The sequence below is a fragment of the Salvia splendens genome, chromosome 18 (assembly GCF_004379255.2).
Source record: "Salvia splendens isolate huo1 chromosome 18, SspV2, whole genome shotgun sequence".
Lineage (NCBI taxonomy): Eukaryota > Viridiplantae > Streptophyta > Magnoliopsida > Lamiales > Lamiaceae > Salvia > Salvia splendens.
In genome coordinates this window covers 21,454,234-21,469,101 of record NC_056049.1, presented here as the reverse complement: position 1 = coordinate 21,469,101, position 14,868 = coordinate 21,454,234, and the positions used below count along the sequence as shown (strand labels likewise).

At 34.7% G+C, this 14,868-nt stretch overlaps 1 protein-coding gene and 1 pseudogene across 1 annotated transcript; both read right to left on the bottom strand.

Annotated features, from left to right (window-relative positions):
- Positions 1 to 7,191: 7,191 nt before the first annotated feature.
- Positions 7,192 to 9,905, bottom strand: LOC121776917 (annotated as a pseudogene).
- A 2,602-nt stretch (positions 9,906 to 12,507) lies between these two features.
- Positions 12,508 to 13,335, bottom strand: LOC121776916 (agamous-like MADS-box protein AGL80). Its single transcript, XM_042174064.1, has one exon. It carries the CDS (start codon positions 13,333 to 13,335, stop codon positions 12,508 to 12,510), a length of 828 nt encoding a protein of 275 aa, XP_042029998.1.
- Positions 13,336 to 14,868: the final 1,533 nt, after the last annotated feature.

Here is a 14,868-nt window from a genome sequence, read left to right as displayed (position 1 = left end):
GTGATATTCAAAAAGAAAAAATATGTCACAAGTGGGACAAATAGAGTATATAGAATTTGATACTTATAAATAATATATGAAGAATTTTGGTAAAGCGTTTACACAAAAATATGTATTAAAATCTGAACCATTTTCTTATTATATACGTCAAAGAATTGGTAGAAATTAATGAGATACATAAGAGTATTTTAGACGATTAATTTGATTGGGCCGACAGAAAACAATCTCAATCCTCGGTGACCTGAGAAATAGTCGTCATCATGCGGCCAACACCTATATTTTTTTAATATGTTTAATTAAATCCGATATGTTTTTCTTTGACCGAAAATAAAAAAATATCAACATCCATTTAATCGAAAAAATATATTGTCAATATTTGCCTCAAATTAAGTACCTAATCATCAATAATTTCTCTTTCTTTTTTTTTTACTTCAATGCTATTTAAATAGCTTCTAAATTATCATTTCTAGCCATACGGCTAATTAGTAATTACACTTAAATGATGGAATCAATTAGTGTTATCGGGAAACCGACCAAAGAAATTGTCTCTTACACATCCGCACAGCGAGGTAATCTCTATCTGTCACTCAAATTAAAATTGATTTGTCTGAAACAGTAATAATTTACATCAGCATTGGGATATAGTCTCTATCGTCAATAAAATTATTTCCATATATAAATAGATGCTAGTTGCAGTGTGAAATTACGGTCATCATAATCTCCAATTCTCCATTTTATTGGAGAGCTGTCGCTTTAGGTCAAACAGAATATTAGTTTAACCACCAATTTATAAAGTGGAGTAATTATTTTCCCTTTAATTTAATTTTTATTCAATTTGAATTTCATAGTTTTTGGCAACCGAACTTAGACGAAATTAGGTGCTTATTACATTTACTTTGTGGAGTGTAATGGCCCAAATGTGTTGGTGCAGCTACTATTCAAAGATGATTTTTATAAGTAATTTCGAGCATTTTAAATTTTAAATTTTTATTTGCTACACTGATTTAAGATATGAACACTAACCAACCAAATTTTTTTTCTTTTCATTAATTCGTATATCTGACTTGGTCCGAATTATTTTTAAAGATACCCATATCTTTGACTTAGTTTATCTTCTGTTGTAAATTCCAATATATACAATACTTATCACGTATATTAATTTAGATGATACATGAGCTTGACTTATCGTTAGGGCCATTCGGCATCATCTTTTATGAAAATTATATTCACAAATGGAGACAATTTTGTTTTACATAATGAATAAGATTGAGCATTTTACTCTAATTATCCGACAAATGAGAAAATAATATTGAGTTTGATATAATAATTTATTTACAGTGAGTTAATAAAATGAGTCATACCACCAAAAAGTACCTACTAAAAAATAAAAAAGTAAATATTTTTTTGGATCAATAAAAGTGAAAAAAAACAAGATTATTAATTATTAGCTAACATAGTAATTGTTGTACACTTAATTAATGGGCTAAACCATAGCTGAGCCCTAAAACTCCAAGAAGCCCATCTACTTTAGACCAAACCCAAAATATGTCTAATGGATCGCTATTTAAATTGATCTACCTTGGACCAAGCCCACTTTAACAATATTACATACACAAATGTGTCGTTCGGTTGATATGACTCATTATCATATGACTATCTATCTAGGGTTAAGCTAAGGATTTACTCTCTCCGTCCCCAAAGAATATGCACTTTGGGGTCGGCACGGGTTTTAATGTAAAATTGGTGAAGTAAGAGAGAGGTAAAGAGAAAAAGTAAATAAAGTATGTTAGTGGAGAATGAGACCCACCTCATTAGAGAGAAGAGATTTCCAAAATCAGAAAGTGCATATTCTTGTGGGACGGACTAAAAATGAAAGAGTGCATATTCTTGAGGGACGGATGGAGTACTATTTTAGTTGGAGAGGAATGACTTGAGTACTTATTACTCCCCCGTCCCTGAAGAGTATGCACTATTTCCCTTTTCGTCCGTCCCCAAAGAGTATGACTTTCCAATTTTGGAAACTCTCTCCTCTCTATTGAGGTGAGACCCATTCTCCACTAAAAATACTTAAAAAAACTTTCTCTATCTATCTCTATCTTACTTTACCAATAATGCATTAAAACCCGTGCCGAACCAAAGTTTATACTCTTTGGAGACGGAGTGAGTATATGATTATCTATCTAGGATTAAGTTGTGAGATTAATCTCATGAATTAAATATAATCCATATCTAATCATGAGATATAATATTTCAAATTCCACAAAGTTGACTGTCTAATCTAACTATAACTATGCATACAAATATTTCTATAGTTAGGAAATAACAATTGGTTTTAAAAGAAAGTTAAACTCAAACCTTAAATGAAATCCAGACTATATATGAATAGAAAAAGGCAAACCAAAGATTGGCAAAAAAGAATAACAAAGATAATACAGATAGTAGCAAAACCAATACAATAATCAAAAGCAAATAATAGTTTCACACAATAATATGTGACACACTGATGGATCGATCTAGCAATACACAACAAATTCAAGCGATGCTAATATGGCAAACGAAACAAACTAGCTCCTCAAATCGAAATATGGAGAATACAAGTATCTAAAAAAAATCCACTAAGGAAAACAAAAACTAACTAAAGCCCTAAATTGAATCTTCCTACCCAAAAGATGAGGCTCTGTGATGACAGACAGTGGTTACGTACGACGTGAAGGCAGGGTGGCATGAACTTCGTATCAAAACTATTCCCTTCGTCCCACAAAAGATGTCACACTTATGGGATGACATGAGATTTTAGGAGGTTTTGTTTTGTGTATTAAGTGGAGAAAAAAAAATATAACTTTTATATTAATAGGGAATTTTTTTTTCAAAAAATAGTAGGAGCATAATGTGATATCTTTCGTGGGAAAAACTAAAAAGAAAAATAAGACATCTTTTAAAGGAAGGAGGGAGTGCATGTTTTATGTTTAGGACTAGGTCTAATCTACTCATAAATGCATTGACATTAAGCTTGATTTTGTATACAATTGTTCCTATCTTTTTATTTAATACCGACTTATATCAGTCATTATTTCATTCCTATCCATTAACAAAGCCACGTTATTGATATTTAAATTGGTAAAAAATATTAAATGTTTTAGGTCAAATTTATGTACGCTGTCATGAGAAGCCATGATGTTGAACATTGGTTAAAAAAACATGTGTAATCAGTAATTTACTCCTAAAAATTCGATCCCTGTTTCAGATGCTACTATCTCTTCTCTATTTACTGTAACAGATGTAACGATTTATTCTTATTTTATTGTAACGAGATATTAACTGCGAGTTTTAATTTAGTGAATGCAATGATGATTTATTACTATTTGAGTTGTCATATTCCCGCGTATAAGATTATTTTACTTTCCCTATAATATTACAAATACACATGTAAATCATTGCAAAAAATGTAACTAACGGAGAGTTACATTACAATTTAATATGCTTAATTATAAAATTTAAAATTTTTAGTTTTTACTAGTAAAAAGAGCATGTTTAGTTTTCTTTCTGAAATGGAATTCCTAAGTTATGTTAAACGCCTGCAATAGAAATTTTCGGCCTTTTTAAAAAGGAAGTAATAATAATATATTAACATCTATGAAGATCATATACCTCAAATTCTCTGCAGTTTAAAATGGAAGTAATAATATAGTATATCTACGAAGGTCATATAACTACTAAAATTGAGAAGACACAAAACACTTTAATCAAAACAAATTACTCAACTCCAGATTCATTATACTTCAATCAACCAGGATACAAATCGCACATTAATCACTTAACCCTAAACATAAAAATTCTAAATCTCAAACAACATAGAGCTAATGACAGCATCACGGATTGAAAGGATTAGGATTAGGATTAGGATTAGGGTTAGGGTTAGGGTTAGGGTTAGGATTTGGATTCTGGCCAGATTGAGAAGAGCTAGACGGGCCGAAAAAGTAGGGATACGGCAGCACCATCCCAGGATCCCACCCGAGCCCGGTCCCTTCCATCCTGCCTCCTCCTCCCGGGCTCTGGACCAGATTCCACGGGAAGCTCTCCATCCCATCATCCTCCATCCGCGATGGAGCCTCTTTGACCGCGGAAGGAGGAGGAGGAGGCAACGCCAACATAGGCGGCGGCAGGAGTGGAGGAAGTGGCGGCAGAGCAGTCAGATTGCGCTGATGCTCTGCCGCCATCGCCTCCATCCTGGCTTTGATCTCGCGAAGCGTCTGGGTGATGACCCAGTTCATCTCCGAGAGGTCATGGATTTGGAGGTCGTCAAGGGAGGCTTGGCCGAGGATGCAGCGGAACATGAAGGCCACGAGCTCGCGGCAGGTGTTGTCCTTCTGGAGGCGGCGGAGCTGCTCCGTCGCCTTCTTGATCCGCTGGCGAGTGAAGCTCTCCTGGTTGACCATCTTCCTGCTCTGGTCCATGCTGGAGAGCTTGCTGAAGCGGGCCAGGATGGACTGCGCGTCAAGAGGCGTCGGCCACACCACCGGCACAGGGTCATTTACGGACGTGGTTTGTATTTTTGCGGCATAGCCTTGTCGATTTTCGTTCTGAACTTATACTTACTACTTTCGGTAATTTGATCCTTTTTAACTATATAACAACATACTTAATAATAAAGCGCAACATCTATGTACATATACACAAATAATCATTAATTGGTACGGAGTACTAAGAAGAGTATAAAATAATTGTGGATTGATGATACCTTAGTTTCCGATACGATCGAGAACACATACTTTTTAAAATTAAATTTTATATTTTAATTAATGATTATAACTTGTAATCAATATTTAAAAGTCGGATCGATAACCGAATTGGTGAAGTTATCAATTCATGTTTCAATTGGTTGGCCCGGTTATACCACTGATAAAACTAGAATAATTTTTCAAATGTAGATAATTAAATACTACTCCTTCAGTCAAATAAAAATAATCTTCTTTTTCCATTTTGGGCCGTCATACATAAATAGTCATCTTCCATGAGGTAGGTCCATTCTCCACTGACAATGCTCCAATCACTTTTTCTTTCTATCTCTCTTTATTCTATCAATTTTTCATTAAAACTCGTACCATCCCCAAAGTTCCTATTTAATGGGATGGAGGGAGTATATATTATACAAATAAAAATTAAATTTAGTGAATGATAAATAAAAAAAATTAGTAATATATCACAAAAATGTTAAACCTTATACTAGTATACTATAAACCTATTAAAATTTAGTTCTTGATAAGATTTTAAAAAATGGGTGGGTGATAAACATAATTAAATATTAATTAAAATATATAAATGTTATTAATAATTCAAAAGAATGGATAATAAAAATAATTTAGTTTATTATATTTAAAATATTGAAATAATGAATTACTTATGATATATAATTAATCACAAATTATTAGTTAATATAGAGGGAAAAAATGATGTTTTATGTATATAAGTATAGATAATTAAGGTTCGTATTATTTCAAAAAAGAGTGTATGGTGAAACAGTAAATATGCTTTTTATTTAATTAAAGGTTAAGCGATCAAATTTTATAAAAATTTAAGATTATTTTTTGAAAAATAGTAGTATGAAATAAAAAAAAAGCTCAGTCCTGGTAGTTCAAAACAGCCAAATGTCTAGCGATTTTAGGCTTTTAAAACATTGCTTGCAACCGTGTTAGGCTTTTATTCCCCATGATTTGTATGTGAATTAAATAAAACCAAATTGTTAATTTCACCTAGTTTTGTAAATGAATTGCAAGAAACGCCAAATTTAAAACATAGCAAAATAAATACTCCGTGGATTTAATATTGGACTTAAAAGTAAGTATTTGGATGAGAATTGGACTGTAGAAACTAATTTATCAGCCCATTTAAATATGGGCCTTAACATTCACCTTATTTAGATCAGAAATCGTTACACTTACATACTATTTGACCATCATTTAATATGAATTTGAAATTACTATAACATTCACCTTTTTAGATCAGTATGGATTTTAATCAAATTAAGTACTCCATACTATAAAGAATTTCAAATAATTCGTTCAGTAACCAAATAATTAAACCAGTTAAATTGGACCATATATCCACATAAAATAATTTTGGTGAATGTCTTATGTAAATATTAAAAGATGTCAATCAACCGTATTTTATTTCTTGATTCAGAAGAAGCTTAAAGAGGTATTATAATTTATAAAAATCAATAAAAGAAAACTTATTAGGATTTGATGCTATATATCTCAAAGAGGAATCATCGTAACTACCTATAAATATTGTACACATATCTTTGGCTATTAGTATTACTAATAGTAATTGCTATTATATGATCATATCACTCTGAGCATATAGGATAGATATATTGGTTAAAAGTATACAAGTATTCATGAATATTACTGGCATTGCATTACAATCAAGTGTAAATATTTTTATTTTTCATCTGAGATCACAAGAATTCTAATGCATATGCACACACCATGCAGATGGATCCATCCATCTGTGACCCTACCCAAATTTCATGTCCTTCATTTGATTTGTTTAGCATTTTCCCAATTATGGTAAAGCTTCTTTTCAGTCTTTATTGACTCTAGTTGTTAATCAAGTTTCGTGCTATTTGTAGGCACAAACACCATAGCGTCACATTTTATCGGACTACTATGCTCGTTGCAGCTATTGCGCTCCGTCACCTTGCCATCTTTGAAAAGTGCCATCATCCCGGAAAGTCGCACAACTTCGATCAACGGTTGGGTGAAAAAGCACTTGCAAACGGGCTTTCCGCAATCAATTGGATGCTCGAACACGAGTTTTATGATGAGGTGATATGTGAGAATCAAGAATGAGTAAATCAGTTGACATCAAACAGGAATTCCATCAAATTAATTTTCTCCACTATGCAAAGAAAAAATTGAGCTTGATGAAAATAAAGTTCAAATATTTAGCCCGAGTGTGATTTTTAAGACGCACATTCCATTACTTTGTCCATGTTACTTTCATCCCAAAACTGGCAACTAGTGTCTAATTAATTTTCCCCTCTTTAGTTACACTTTAAGCATGACTAAAATCAACAACAATTTATGTATCAATCATCCAAGAATCTCCAATTCGATAGCATTCCACTAGTTGAAACTTGAAAAAAAATAGGCATTTTGACTGCTTACTTCTTGCAGCTACAACAATGCTTCATCCTCCTGCTTTAGACAAGGATGGGTGCGTCGTCTGCTTCCGCAGCTCCACATCAGCATTCCTCAGGAATTGATCCCACCCGATCCCTTCACTGGTATCCAAATAATCATAAGGCACCGCAGTTTTCAAACCCGGACGAATGCTGATAGAAATCCATGGGTTCAATCCTAAAACCAATTGGTGATAGGAGGAGAGACCCATGAGACTTATATATTGGATTAAGCTCTTTGTGTACAAAAGATGTGGTATATTTTTATATTCATTTTATGTTTCAATTGCCAACCCCCTCCCTCAAACCCTTCAAGGTGAATCCCTTCAAGGTGAATCTTGGAGGGGTTGGAATTTTTTATGATCGATTGGACAATCGGCCCAATTTTTCTTTGGGTCGGTTGGACTACTGGCCCAAATTTTCAGCCTAGTTATACTGCTGGGTTAGTCATTTTTTTCGGTTTCAGCCCATATATACTACTGGGTCAGTTAAATATAAGCCACAGTCAGCGACCCTCTCTAATAACCATGTGATACCATGATAGAAATCCATTAGTTCCATCCTAAAACCAATTGGTGATAGGAGGAGAAGCCCATGAAACTTATATAGTGGATTAAGCTCTTTATGTACACCTGTGGGATATTTTTATATTCATTTTATGTTTCAATTGCCAACACCACAGCGGCTCTCAACAATCCCCAGCTCCACTTCCTCGCCCGACAACTCTTCCAGCTCCTCCCAAGTGTAAAGCAAGGGAAGCGAGATGCACCCCATGGATTAAAATCCAAAACCTTAACTCTCCCATCTTTTGCAACATATACATCAAGGGCTTGTTCTGTTTATCCAATAGTTTCAGAAGTAGATAAGGGGTGAGCCAGATAAAAAAGTCACAAATTGGATGTTGGGCTATTCGATACAGCTGTTTGGTTTGCACTATATGAAGCACAAGTGATATATCATTTGTTTGGTTTGCCGTAAATCAAATACCACAATATATGTTTTCCCTTATTACCCTTAATGATGTACATAAATTGTTTGGAGGCAATTTCTTCGGCTTTGGGGGGTATATTTTTTCCCCATACGCGGCACCATATCCTCGTTGTTGGACTGACTACCCATTGCAGTGGAAAACCCTAGGACCGATCTACTCAACTAAACACAGAACGACCCAGATTAGAAAGGCAGATTCCGTGGGTTTTTTAGACTCCGAAAAAATTAATCAATTCGATTGAAATGAATCGGTAAGAGGATTCACGCACTGTGAAAATTTCAAAAATAGCAAACAAAAAAAAACAAAGAACAGACCCACCTCAGTTCGTTGCGGTGGTAGTGTCGGCAGAGTTGCACAGATTTCTTCAAAGTGTGTGTGGTGGTTTGGGAATGAATTTTACAATCCCCCCAATTTTCTACGCATTTTGGGAGAAATTAAGGGGTATTTTAGACACTTCAAATTATATTATTGGTTGGGAGTTAAAACCCTAATACATATCGTAGTGCTCCACCCTGATACACTAACGGCATAATATGGCCAAAAAGCAACGGGCCAAAGCCCATTTGTAGGGATGTGCATTAATGGTATATGCGAAACAGAACACATGATATGCACAGAAAATAATTTAAATGACCTCTATATGACAAACAGAACACGCCCCAAACGTATAGGTCTCAGATTCATACTCCTTTATCTTCTCCACAAAAACTCTTCAATCGCCTCTTTCAATTCACTCTTCTTTTCAACAACAACAGGATAAAAGTTAGTCACCTCCCGCTGACAAATACCCACCAGGGCTTTATCGTGCAGCGAAGGATACCATTTCCACAGCGCAAGGTAGAATCTTGACGGCCTTGATGCAGTCTTGTCCGTGCAGGAATCATACGCATGGAAGAGGTCATGAACTACCGAGTCTGAAGATCGCAGCAAGAGTGCAATCTCGGAGAAATTCGTGCATCGGAGACTCCCGGTCGAGCTCATCCACGCAGCAGTCTTTAGGCAAACTCCAGTTAAGCTTAGGAAAGACAGGGCCGCTGAGAGATTCAATGGATGCTTTAACCTCTGTTTCTAGCTCAGGGAACAAAGGGGGCGGCGTGCTTCGTCTCCGGATCCCTCGGACACAACAAAATCTTCCTCTTCCTCGGGTTTGTGGAGTCTATTGGGAAAGGCATCATCGTTTGTGATTGAAAGAGGGAGCAGAAACGGACCAGAATCGTCAATAAGGTATTGGACAAAGGACTCAGGAAGCTCGTGAATTGAAGTTTTAATGGATATGGATTTAAATTTCGGGAACCATTCCTGAATTTGACACATGTTTATATCCTCTGACTTCATTTCAAAGCAAGAGATCGATGTTCAGTTCTGCATATATATAAAAAAAACACTCAGCTTCGGAAGCAATAGATATTGAAACACTGTTTGACAATATCGTTTGGCTCCAATTCAGTATAGTTATCTAAAAAATACAAAACTGTTGTCTAAATAAGTAATCTACATAGAGATGTTTGAAAGCCAAAATACTAAACTTGTGTGTAAACAAGTAGTACTAATTTAGTTAAGAGCAGAGAGAGGACATACCTGGCGGCGAGGAGGAGTAGGAAGGAATTGAGAAGAAATATTAGAGATCTCTGCAACGCCCAAAACTTACAGGAAAACAAATCCCAAATTTTACGGATTAGAAAAGTAGACAAGGGAATTGGAAAATGGAAGGTTTCTAATCCGATTCTAGGGTTCTTTACTGGTTTTGGGAATTGGAAATGGAAGTTTATTTGTTCTTCATTGGGCTTGGCCCAGTAACGCCACTTCTTATTACTTTTTGTTGGCTTTTTTCCTCAAATAACAACATAACACCAATATACACCATTAGATCTGAAAATCCAATGATCAAGATTGAATTTCACGAACATAATTGAGATTGTTGTCTAGTGTATTAGGAATTGCTAACGCGGCATTTTAGTCATTTCATATAGAATCAAATTAGGGATATCCCCCGAAAATAGCGTCACTATCCAAATCCCCCATCTCTCTCTATCCCACTCTCTCTCCTATACGGCGATTACTCTCATTTCGCCGCCTCCATATTCACAAATCGAACCCAGGATTAAATTTCGTGAACAGAACATGGATTGCAGTCTAATGTATTAGAAATTGCTGGTGTGGTAAACTGCAATATTTTCGTGGTAACACTGCAATATTCAATGAATAACACTGCAATCTGATAAAGTAAAAATTACCCCATCTCTCTCTCCCACTCTCTCCCCCATACGACGATTACTCTCATTTCGTCGCCTCCATATTCACAAATCGAAACCCTAGGATTAAATTTCGTGAACAGAACACGGATGCAGTCTAATGTATTAGAAATTGCTGGTGTGGTAAACTACAATATTGTTGTGGTAAGACTGCAATATTCAATGAATAACACTGCAATCTAGTAATGTAAAAATTAGAGATTTCCTATTTTACCCTTCCGAATTTTTAATTGATTCAGCATAATTAAAATTTGCTGCCACATGGCAGCTTGACAAGCACACGATTTTCAAATCCAATAGCCTAAAATGGTGGTATGGTGTCACAATAAAGAGTATTGCCATTTTAATACATCCCTATTTGTATATTAATAAACTTCGTTTTATATCTTAGTGTCTTATTTACCGTGTTCTACAATCAAATTAATTATTTAATAAGCTTAATACATGTATAGATATAATCTACTCATAAATTCGTTGACAACGAACTAGATGTTGTATACAATTTAGCCTATCTTTTTATTTAATATTCAGTCCGTCCCATAAAAATATATGAATTTTTCATTTTTGTCCGTCCCATTATAAATATATGGTCATTGCCATTTATCATCCTCAACTCATTACCCGTATATATCAATTTATTTACAATTTATACCACTATGATCAGCAATTACAACTCATTAAACACTAATAATAATGTAGGTCTTATTATCCACTAACACTATTTTAACTATATTTATTCTTCTTTCTTTTACTTTACCAAATATGTACTAATTCCTGTGACATTTTAAATGTACATATTTTTATGGAATGGAGACAGTACCCGTAATCTTTGTCATTATTATTCTCCTATCCATTATCAAATACACGTTATTCATATGTAAAATGGTAAAAAGTATTAAATGTATGAACTACACTGTTAACCATGATGATTAACAATGGTTTAAAAAAAACATGCGTAATTTACTCGGAAAGTTCGATCCCAGTTTCGATTGCAAATATCTCTTTTTACTGTAACAGATGTGACTTACTATTTGAATTGTAATATTCCCGCTTATTATACACTTCAATACACATGAAAAAACATGGCAATATTCATGTATATCATTTAATTAACGAGGGTTATATTACTATAACGTAATATGCTTTTTTTCTATAAAAGTAAACGTTTTCAGTTTTTGTAGTAAAATAAGCATATTTAGATTTTCTTTGGAATTTCTTATATTATGTCTCACTTCATTATAAAAATTTAAAGAACAACTCGGAAAAGGTATGTAATTGATAATATATAATCGCGTGGAATAGAATTAACAACTCAGAAAAGAAAGTAATAATTACTAATATCTACGAATCATATAACTCAAATTCCCTGCAGTTTAAAATGGAAGTAATAATAATAGTAACAAAATTGAGATGACACAAGAGACTTCAATCAAAACAAATTACTCTACCTCAATCATGTAACGATTTATTGTTATTTTATTGTCACGAGATTATTTATTACTATATGAATTGTAATATTCCGTATATGACTATTTCATTTTTCCTATAATATATACATTCTTTTATACACATGAAAAATTTATGCCAATATTCATGTATATTCTTCATAATTAATGAAGAGATATATTTTTATAACTGAATATACTTTATCCTATAAAGGCAAACATTTTTAATTTTTCTTGTAAAATAAGCATATTTAGTTTTCTTTGGAATTTCTTAAGTTATGTCTCACTTCTTTATAAAAATTTAAATAACAAGTCAGAAAAGGTATCTAATTGATACTCCTTTTATAATAAATAATCGCGCGGGATAGAAAATTTTCCCTTTTATAAAGGAAGTAATAATAATATCAATATCTACGAATCGTATAACTCAAATTCTCTGCATTTTAAATTGGAAGTAATAATAATAGTAACAAAATTGAGATGACACAAGAAAGTTCAATCAAAACAAATTACTCAACTCCAGATCCATTATACATCAATCAACCAAGATACAAATCGCAATTAATCAGTTAACATCCTAAATTAAAACACTGATAAACTGGAAAAAGAGGAAAACAACATACGACTAATGATTAATCACTGGTTGAAAGTGTTAGGATTAGAATTAGGATTAGGGTTTGGGTTAGGGTTAGGGTTAGGGTTAGGGTTTGGATTTGGATTCGGGCCGGATTGAGAAGAGCTAGACGGGCCGAAAATGTAGGGAAACGGCAACACCATCCCGGGATCCCACCCGAGCCCGGTTCCCTCCATATCGCCTCCTCCTCCCGGGCTCTGGACCAGGTTCCAAGGGAAGCTCTCCATCCCATCATCCTCCAACCGCGGTGGAGCCTCTTCCACCGCCGGAGGAGGAGGAGTAGGCAACACCAACATAGGCGGCGGCGGCAGGAGTGGAGGCAGCGGCGGCAGAACAGTCTGATTGCGCTGGTGCTCTGCCGCCATCGCCTCCATCCTGGCTTTGATCTCTCGGAGCGTCTGGGTGATGACCCAGCCCATCTCCGAGAGGTCATGGAATTGGAGGTCGTGAAGGGAGGCTTGGCCGAGGATGCATCGGAACATGAAGGCTTCTAGCTCGCGGCAGGTGTTGTCCTTCTGGAGGCGGCGGAGCTGCTCCGTTGCCTTCTTGATCCGCTGGCGAGTGAAGCTCTCCTGGTTTACCATCTTCCGGCTCTGGTCCATGATGGAGAGCTTGCGGAAGCGGGCCAGGATGTTCTGAGCATCAACAGGCGTCGGCCACACCACCGGCACGGGGTCATAAGGGCTGTAGATGATGAGGCAAGCATCCACACCACAGAGGGTGCTCAGCTCGCTCACCTTCTTAATCAGACCCTTCTTTCGCTTCTTGTATGAAGCTTTCCTCTCCGAATCATTGGTAATGTAGGCGAGGGTTACCTTCTTTCTAGTCATTGCTTTTAGATTTAACAATGCTTTCTTTTTCTTGGTGAGATTTAGGGGTCTCTTTGTGTACATATTTATAGCGGCTGAAGACCTAAGATTCATTTCAATTTTGAAAATTTGCTTTGCGTTGTCTGAGTTGTTCCATTTATTTTCATAACGGTTTTGCAGTGACAGTTAATGCATTGCTGCCCTCATATTTTATGTTGAAAATAACATTTATTGTGATATTTACTCTTTACAACATTTAAAAAGTCATTTTATTATTTTAGATTGTCCACGATCTATAGAATTATTTACTTTATTCTACTTTTATTATGATGAATTCACATTCTACTAACTTTTTACACTCACAATCCAATATAAGATTAATATTTTGAATGGATCATACATTCCGCTAACTTTCTCCAATTACTTTTTATCACAAAGTCAAATAAATTCTTAAAACTCGTATCGAGTCAAAATTGGTTATTTAAATGATAGACGGAGGAAAGTAATATTGGCAAGATACATGTACTATAAAATCTTGAGCCTTTTTTCATTCTTGAAGAAATTGTTTGTATACTACATTTTTTTATAGTATACCCTTTTATAAGTAGTAACACTAATAATGAAGTGCTTTTGGCTTTATCGGGAGCCTCGCTGTTTAGGAATTATTCGAAGTAGTAGGCAGTTCTTTGCCTTGTCGTTTACGAACGTGGTTTGCATTTTTGCAATAGCACCTTGTCGTTTTTTCGTTTTGAACTTATACTTACTACTCTCAGTAATTTGATCATTTTTAACTAACTACTATAAAAGCTTAGTAATAAAGCGCAACATCAATGTATGTATGCATAGAGTGTAAAATAACTACGGATTGATGATACTTTAGTTTCCTATACGAAATCGAGAATATATACTTTTTAAATATCAATTTATAAATTTTAATTAAAAGATGGTTACATGTTATCAATATTTAAAAGTCAGACAGGTAATCGAAATAGTGAAGTTATCGATTCCCGATTCAACTAGTCGGACCGGTTAGACGGTTAGACCACTGATAGATCTAGAATATTGTTGCAAATATATCAAATTAAATGCTATAAATTATATAAAAAAATCAATTACATTCCTTAAGTATATCACGCAAAATCAATTACATTCCTTAAGTGTTCATCTCTAGATTAACACAGTTTTTGGAGGTCAAATGTTGAAATTATATTTGAATTTTTTTACAATAAACATAATTATTGATTGACCTTACTCACTATTAGACACTAACTTTTTTTTGTTACCTTTCATAAACTCTCGCGCCGGGTCAACTTGTAACAAGTATTGGCGCGCAGAGGGAGTAATATCTGCGAAGATCATAAAACTAATAAAATTGAGAAGACACAAGAGACTTAAATCAAAATAAATTACTCAACTGCAGATGCATAATACATCAATCAGCCAGGATACAAATCGCACATTAATTATTTAAAATCCTAAATTAAAATACTGATAAACATGATTAGGATTTAGCAGGGACGGACCTAGCGTGGGCCAAGCCGCCGCTCCAGCGGG